The sequence below is a fragment of the Pinus tabuliformis genome, chromosome 1_1, assembly GCF_031772625.1.
Source record: "Pinus tabuliformis cultivar Carrire ecotype Pingquan chromosome 1_1, CPIR1, whole genome shotgun sequence".
NCBI classification, from domain to species: Eukaryota; Viridiplantae; Streptophyta; class Pinopsida; order Pinales; family Pinaceae; genus Pinus; species Pinus tabuliformis.
In genome coordinates, this window is record NC_142297.1 from 190431084 (window position 1) to 190439671 (window position 8588).

Genomic DNA, 8588 nt, shown 5'->3' on the forward strand with positions numbered 1-8588 from the left:
TACTTGAATTGCCACTAAAAATCATTATCCTCACTCTAGTCATATTTATAGAAATAAGTCACTCCACAAGAAAATATGCTCAATTTTGAGTTGTACGTGGTTGTCCCTTAAACTATTTATAAAATAGATTTCATTTCTCACAAATATAAATGATGAGCCATTACACTTGCCACCGATGTATGATTTCACTTTTAATGAAACGTTATATTATAATTAATAAATTCCGTAAATTCACGTGATTAAAAAATAACATTAAAATATAATTTATAAAAAGAAATTTCATTTTTATTATAATGATTTAAAAAAATTTATTAAATTATAAAATTAAACAACATAAATAAAATCAACGTTATCATTTTTAAAATATTAATTAAAATTTTTATTAAATTCTTAATTAATCTAATTTTAATTTTTAATTTCCAATAATTAATTTTAAATATTATAAAAACTCTAATTATATAAAGGCTAATTGTGCTGCACTGGAAGTCATGTTACTGTAACAAAGACTAATTATGCTAAGTTGGCATAGCCATTAAAAGCCTGTATTTGCACAAGATCACATGGAGGAATTATTGGCATAGCCATTAATTCCAACGATAAGTATGTTTTACATTCAGATTTGCCTGCTACATTCATATTTTGTCTGCTCTACAAAAAGGTGTGCTTTAGGCCTAATTATGCATGAGTGCAGCATCCTCTTGGACCAATGGGACCGTGGCATAGACAAATGAGTCTGTATCTCTATGTTCTTGCTCCTATGAATTTGAGGTCCCTCCTTGTGCTATTTTTCCAACAAATGAGACGAATAACCTCCAATTTTCAGGTTGAAACAAATGCTGGCTCATTCTCAAATAAGTGAATGCACACCTGGCTTCCACTGTGGTGTTGTGACCATCTTCTGGCAGTCAGAGATTGGCATTTCTAACGGTCTGATTGTATGCATCTTGATCAAATCTTGGAATAGCATTCTCCCCGGCTAGAGTGATCCTTTAAACCTTCATCAACATTTCAACTATTTCTGTTGAAAATAGATTCCATTATCTGAACGAAGACTACATTAAACAAGCAAACTATGGAAATCAAATATATCTCATATATACCCCGGCTTTGAGATGGTACAGTTGCTTTGGTTTATTTTCATTTAAATAAATATTAAGATTACCATGTAAATAGAAAAGCTTCGTTTTATGAAATAACAATTAATAACAACGCCATATATAATTTCCATTATGACTACCGCTTCTGCTTGCTTCGCTTTTGCGGCTTTTCTTGGTTGGCTTTTCACGTAACTAGCACGCATGCCTTTAGTCGTCCGCGAAGCTCGTCCCCCTCTTACTCCCACAACGGACACTGTAATTTGGGACATCCAGAGACATCGAGCTCCTCCAACCACGTACACTGTTCAACACCTTCCACTTCTTCTAGCTCCAAGCACCTACGAACTTTTAACACTCTAAGCCTTGTCAACTGCCATAACCCTCTTATCACCTTCAACTTCACACAAAGAGATGCGCGAAAGTCCTCCAAAGAGGTCAACGTTTCCATCCTCGGCAGCTCTTCGAGCTCTGAGCACCCACCAACATAGAGCAGCCGAAGCTTTGTACACTGCTCCAACCCCCTTATGACCTTCACCTTCACACAAGTATATGCGCGAAGCTCCTCCAAGGAGGTCAACTTTTCCATACTCGGCAGCTCTTCGAGCTCTACGCACCTACCAAAATCGACCAGCCGAAGCTTTGTACACTGCTCCAACCCCCTTATGCCCTTCAGCTTCCCACAAAAAAATGCGCGAAGGTCCTCCAAGGAGGTCAACGTTTCCATCCTCGGCAGCTCTTCGAGCTCTGAGCACCCATAAACATTGACCAGCCGAAGCTTTGTACACTGCTCCCACCCCCTTATGACCTTCAGCTTCACACATTCATATGCGTAAAGCTCTTCCAAGGAGGTGAACGTTTCCATCCTCGGCAGCTCTTCGAGCTCTGAGCAAATACCAACATTGAGCACCCGAAGCTTTGTACACTGCTCCAACCCACTTATGCGCTTAAGCTTCACACAGCCGAATGCGCAAAACTCCTCCAAAGGTAACTGCAAATATTCAAGGTTCAACAACAAGAAAGATATTAGAAAACCGTTGGCGGTTCAATCTCCAAAAAAGACGACGTTCGATATCTATTGAAACGTTGTGGCACGATATTAATATGGCCTACACATACCAAGATAACACAACAAATTTCTAATTACCTGTGATTGGTTTTCAGTTTGCCACAATGTATTGAGATCGCTCTCAGACACATCTAGATGCCTTAAATTTTTCACGGACACCCAGGAAGGCAAAGAAGAGTATGGACATTTTCTCCAACGCAACCATAAGATCTCTGGTAACACTGTCCTTCGCGAGATACGTTCCATATCTTGCGACTCCACCATCCCCAATATGCGCTCCATAACATCATCTTCAGTATCAAGAATTCGCAACCTCATCGTGCCAATACGGCCCAAGACATAATCACCATATTTATCATAATCCCTTCGATCCATCTTAAGTCCCCGCACCATTAGCTGACCCTTTTTGAAAAACGATCGTCAAAAAAGACGATGAATTAAACGATGGTTATTTTGGAAAGTACGATGAACTAAAAACCGATCCAAACTTTTATGAATTGAACAACTAATCTATAAATTGATTGATTTACTGAACACTTACAGATGGTTGCTGCGATAAATAATCAATAACGTCCTCTGTCCAACTCCAAAGACGAAAAGGCGACGTTTTCTCCCCGATTTCTCTTCCCAAATCTCGCAGATGGTCATGCATATGGATAAAATTCGAACTGTCCACTTCCACGAGACATCTATCCTGTAGATTTTGAAACACCCGCCTTCCTTTCCAGCCTGATGCATCCCATATGTTTATGGCTGTATCTCTGTTTTGTCCACTGAGAAAACATGCAATATCTAGGAATATCTGTTGTTCATGGTTATCAAGGGCATCGTAACTAATTTTAAGACTCCCCTTTACCTCACTGGGAAGACTCCCCAGTTCGTCTTCCCACTCTGATTCCTCTTCTTTCCCATAAAGATGTGCCCCTATCACTTTCAATGATAAGGGCAATCCATTACAATATTCTACGAACCTATCTGTAAGATCTTGAAACAAGTGAGGCGGATTGGCTTGGTTGAAGGCATAGGAGCAGAAGAGCTCTCGCGAGTATTCTGCGTTAAGCCCAGTCAACATATAAATTGATGGTATTGCCACTCTTGCTCTTATGAGAACATCCTTATTTCTAGATGTAATCAATATTAAACTCCCAGCAAGGAAATCAAGGGCTTCAAGTGGCAAAAATGCTCTGACCTGATCTTCATGATCTACGTCATCTAAAACTACTAAAGCTTTAGAAGATTTGAGATGCTCAATGAGCATCCCTTTACCTTCATCAACAGTGTGTATTGGCTTCATCAACAGTATTTCGATTCCAGCCAAATCCTTCAAAAGTTTTGTCTGCAGCAAAGTTAAAGACTCATCTTTGATGTCAGATAAAAAGCAGGATTTAGGATAATCTGATTTCTTCCTATTGAAGAACTGTTTTGCTAACGTTGATTTTCCTACTCCACCTAACCCTGTGATCCCCACAATCTGAGGTTTTCCGCTTTGCGGTTGCTGCAACAGGACTGTATTCTCAAACTCTGACATCTTGTCATCCAAACCTGTTGGATATTCGCACACGTACAGGTCTGGTTTTTTCAACATTTTCAACAAACTTTCAACTACCTTGTCTAGCAGCTCCAGCTCCAACAACTCTCTGGTTATTGAGAAGAAAATAAATAAAACTAGTGAGATAAACGTTTATGTCTATTCATCAAAAATAAAATACTGCCATATCGAGAAAGGGTAGGCTGAGTTCTCACCCATGGCGCTCCTCCAGCTCGAAACCGCTATTGTCTGCAACACTAGAAAGTGCGTGTCTCCAATTTTCAATAATCTTGGATTCATACCGCGGCGTCCCTTCATGGGTTCTCTTTTTACCCAGTCTTTCTAGGGCTTCAGCATAACCTCCCTTGATCCACCGAACCTCAGCAGGCGTGGTACGGTAAAACACAGGGATAATGGGAGACTTTGACTCCACCATTAGTTGGAGTTCATGTAGGCACCAATATGATTCGGCATAGTTAGGGGAGAAGATGGCCACATGGACCGAGGCGTTTCTAATAGCATGTTCTATCTGGGAAGTGATATTGTATCCAGGTTGCATCTCGTGCTCATCCAGAAAGGCCCTCACTCCTCTTTTCAGAAGGCCAAGGTAGAGAGACCTGGCGAAGGTTTTCTTAACATCAACGCCGCGGTGGTTGATGAATACTTCATACCACTGAGCAGTGATGGAGGGGGAGGCAGCAGTGGCGGTGGCGGAAGCGGCAATGGCGGTGGAGGTCGGGGCGCAGGCAGACGAAGATGTAGACATTGCTAATTACTAGACAGAAATTGGAAGTATGGTCACGAGTAGGAGGATGAATTGGAGTTTCAGAAGTAATTATGTTTGAAGATAAAACCTTAGAGATGATATTGTGCATATATATATCGTTAAGACGAACCCTTGACCCCTGGTTAGGACGCGGTTACACAAACAGTGTAGCCCTGTCGGTCCACCGTGGTTCTGTGTCTTTCACGTCAAAGTTGGTGATCACTTTTCCCATTATTATATTAGTAATTGTTCCAACGGTGTTCCAAAAGGCGTAAAAAGAGGCTAACAAGATTTTTAAATTGAAAAATTATACTTTATTTTTCATAATTAAACAATTAAATTTAAATTTTTTAAAGCTTCATATATTAAATTTAAGTTTTTTTGCTATATTGTTTTAATGTTTTAAAATTTTATATATTTTTTAATTTTTAGGTATATTTGTATACTTATTTATTTCAATTTCTCAAAATAACAAATAGGGAGAATGATAAGATCTTTTAACTTAATTTACATATTATCTTTGCAAAACATAAACAGATTTCTGGCTGCACAAAAAAGTGGTTTGACAAAAATTGTAGGAAGTGGGGTTCGGAATTGGCCTAGTACAACAAGAACCAATAAGATTTGAACCTAAGTTTCAATTCTTCACTTGTGCCTAATTTAATGGTGTCAAAAAATATGGTCAAGAGATGGATCATGCTTCCTTTTATTGTTTTTTTGCAAGATAGACTCCAAATCATTGAGCCACAAATTTTACAATTTTTTAGTCATAACAACTTTTATAATAAGAATTGAGAATTTTTATTTAACACTCAAAAAATATTGCAAGAAAATGATCCAAAGTCAAACATATATTAAAAGCATGATGGTAATTGTAAGCAAACAAAAATATAGAAATCAGGCAATACATATGCCAACTCCACACACCCAATAATAAAAGTGATATATATTCCAAAAAAAATGAATAAAGAAAAAACTTATTTCACAATGTATTAACAACCTTGCTATGTTTTAATAAGTTATTGATAAACAATTACATTATCAATAACTACATTTCTTTAAGATGCCTCATTTTAACTGAATACCTGTCTGTCTTAAATACTGTCTATTAATCTCTAACATTGTTGTCACAACAATAGTGATGAGTATAAAAGATAAATTATGCCATACCTTTAAATTTAGTACCCAACAACAATCACACATCCAAAAAAAAATGTTTCTTCCGGGTGTATAATATAAGAGTAAACGAGGAGAACCATATTGAGATAGAGCGAAAACTTCTAGTAATGTGTATAATCTCAAAGTAAACAAGAACCATATTGAGAGAGATAGAGTACAAAGCATATAGGAGCGAAAACTTGTAGTAATGCAGGACACAGTTGAGCATGATGTTGATTGATTATCATGTTAATAGTGGTACAAGATAATATGTAAATGAAGTAAAAGATTATTCTTCAGGTTTGTTATTTTGAAAAATGAATATAAATAAGTATATAAATATATATATAAAAAAATTGAGATATATATAATTTTAAAAATATTAAAAATAATTATTATTATTTGTTCGATTATAAAATTTAAATTATAAATTTAAAAAAATTAGAGTTATTTTTTTACTATTTTTGTAGCAATTAGTAATTAAATAGAGTTGGAGATACATCACCCATAATTTTATTATAACTCTCTCATATTCTATTAACAAGTTCTCAGTTGAAGTTTCAAGTAATAAAAAAATAGCAAAACCAACCCATGGTATGCCAAAGATTGTAAAAGTGCGAGGAGAGAAATTAAGGAAGTTGTTGATGAATCTCTTTTTGATAAAAATTTACAAAGCCCTAACTAAAAGACCACTGTGTGAGAGTGAAATTTCTATGGATCCATGGGATGTGTCATTGAGCTGAGGAATACCCATGGAGATATTGTCACAGCTTCTCCAGACTCAATGAACCGGTCGGCATGCTGTGGAATGGTTAGCGAAGTAGCATCTAGGAGAGCACCATCATGAGCAGCAGCAGAGGGTAACAGGCTTGCGCATGACAAAGGCAAGAGAACGGTTGATGACAACGCAGAGGCAGAACAAATCTGCAAGTTCAAAGTAGATCCACTAGTAATGTAATCAACTTTGGAGATTGAGGCTAAGAGGTGACAATGCGACAAGAGGAACACACAAAGGAAAAGAGATAAACAGAGGATGGAGGAAGCAAAAAAGGAGGTGCAATAGTTGAAGCAGCAACTCTGGGAAGAATAGGAGTTACGCATAAGAGAGAAGGAAGCGCAACAGGGACAGACACAGCAGGAGGCGCAGCATGCACAGATTGGCGAAACTGTGCCCATACAGGTTATTGACTCATCTGAGCTGCTAGCACAGAGCAGACAAGGTGAGCAGTTGCAGGAGCAGGACTTAGCTCAAGAGGTTGAACAGATGGATATGAATGTGGTGCAGCCAAAGTCCAAATATTATATTGACCTCATGCCTCATAACTGAGATATCACCCCACTAGCTTCACCAGATTCGGAAGCAGAGCAAGTCCCAAGCGATTAGGGAGACACAAAGATCCTTGAAGACAATCCAGAAGCAGAGATGCACAACATATCTTTCGACGAGTCGCAACACAGAGTTGTGCAATCATGCAGAGTGCCTACTCCAGATGTCCACACATCTCCTACGTAGTTTGCAAAATGAGTGATCATATTTGATGTGCGCAAGCATCCAACGGCATTAGCCGATGCTACCAGATCATATGTCGAAGCCACCATCTTGAGTGTCCGATTATTGATAGCAGAGAATGAGCGAATGGCTAAGGAATTACAAGCAGCCAAGCAGGGAGGAGAACAGGTCACATCATCTGCCAGATCAGAGTTGAAGAGAGCGATATTGGATGAAGTATTGTCCCTTGAGATAGTCATGCGGATGTTGTATTCCAAATTCGGTCCCGTGCATGAGGTAGTTATCCATCTCAACGATTGGCAGTAGCGCTGTGCTAAGAGAGCACACATCTTGTCAAATTTGTATACTGTTGTCGACTGCATGCAGACAGGGACAATGAGATACAAAGGAGCCCCATTGCATTTGCTAAATATGATGAAGCCCAAGGCGGTAGAGTTAAAGGCACACATCCAGAGTCGGATCCAGAACTATGAGGAACTCTCATAGGTCATCACCAGTTTGCAGGCTTCACATAAATGGGTGTTCAGAAGCTTGGATGTCATTGTGCGCATGCACGCGATCCCATCTATTGGTATGCTCACCGAAGCGAAGTCAAAGAACCAAGTCCGAACGGAGCTGGACATGTACTTCGACGAGTTGATGCATGTAGCCACCAGCGCAGACACTATGCATAAGTATGTTGTTGGTCCGGTTGCACTCAAGACCATGATGCACATGTTAGCAGATGAGTTGGATAGAGGTGCCAGATCAATATACCCGGATGCAACAGAGGCAAGAATTCGCTTTCAACAAGATGCCACCATTGAGCATGTGGACACCATCATGGACTACCAAGCTTGGCATCACTTTGCCACCATCGATCATCGCAAAGATGTCGAAGAGTTGGTCTTCCCACAATTTTCTAAGTCATAGTAGTGTCTGGCATGGCTTGCTCAAGCCTATTTTGTCTCCTATGGGTACATGTGCAAATTGTAATGTAACATCTTTTAAAAGTGAAAGACCAAGTGTCAATGCTTGAATGTAAAATTCATGTAGTAGTTGAAGAGTCATGAGAGTAGGTGAAGAGTCGCAAAGGGGAATGTCAAGGATCACCCCACCCTTTTCTATTTATAGAACCTCATAACTCATTGTACGGACTTTTGGTGGCCAAACTTCCTATAGGAGTATCTTAGAGAAATCTTGGAGTGTATTGTAACGAGCCTTGGCTTCTCCACAATGCAGAGCTAGTACATCTCTTTGGAGGAGCAGGCGGCAGTGACTGTAACGTTCCATTGTTGGAACTAGTGGTTGGTCATGGTTGTATTGTATGATTGGATCTTTCACTCTTAATATAACAGAGCCAACACGTTTCATGCATATGTTGTTATTGTATTTCAGTTGTCTTGGTTGCACTAACGATATATGTATCTACTTGCTTACGCATGTATGTATGGACTCTTTCTATATATGTATGTATGAATCTT

At 38.8% G+C, this 8588-nt stretch overlaps 2 protein-coding genes across 2 annotated transcripts; both read right to left on the bottom strand.

Annotated features, from left to right (window-relative positions):
• Positions 1-595: 595 nt before the first annotated feature.
• On the bottom strand, positions 596-3401 carry LOC149212175 (disease resistance protein RPV1-like). Its single transcript, XM_089390574.1, has 4 exons — positions 2705-3401; positions 2242-2565; positions 1238-2085; positions 596-995 (listed from the first exon to the last, which is right to left on the bottom strand). Exons 1-3 carry the CDS (start codon positions 3233-3235, stop codon positions 1333-1335), a joined length of 1608 nt encoding a protein of 535 aa, XP_089246700.1. The 5' UTR covers positions 3236-3401; the 3' UTR covers positions 596-995; positions 1238-1332.
• LOC149212176 (TMV resistance protein N-like) lies at positions 3279-4457 on the bottom strand. The gene is made up of 3 exons (XM_089388582.1): positions 3907-4457; positions 3353-3800; positions 3279-3284 (listed from the first exon to the last, which is right to left on the bottom strand). The coding sequence occupies exons 1-3, from the start codon at positions 4455-4457 to the stop codon at positions 3279-3281; spliced, it is 1005 nt and encodes a 334-aa protein (XP_089244708.1).
• Positions 4458-8588: the final 4131 nt, after the last annotated feature.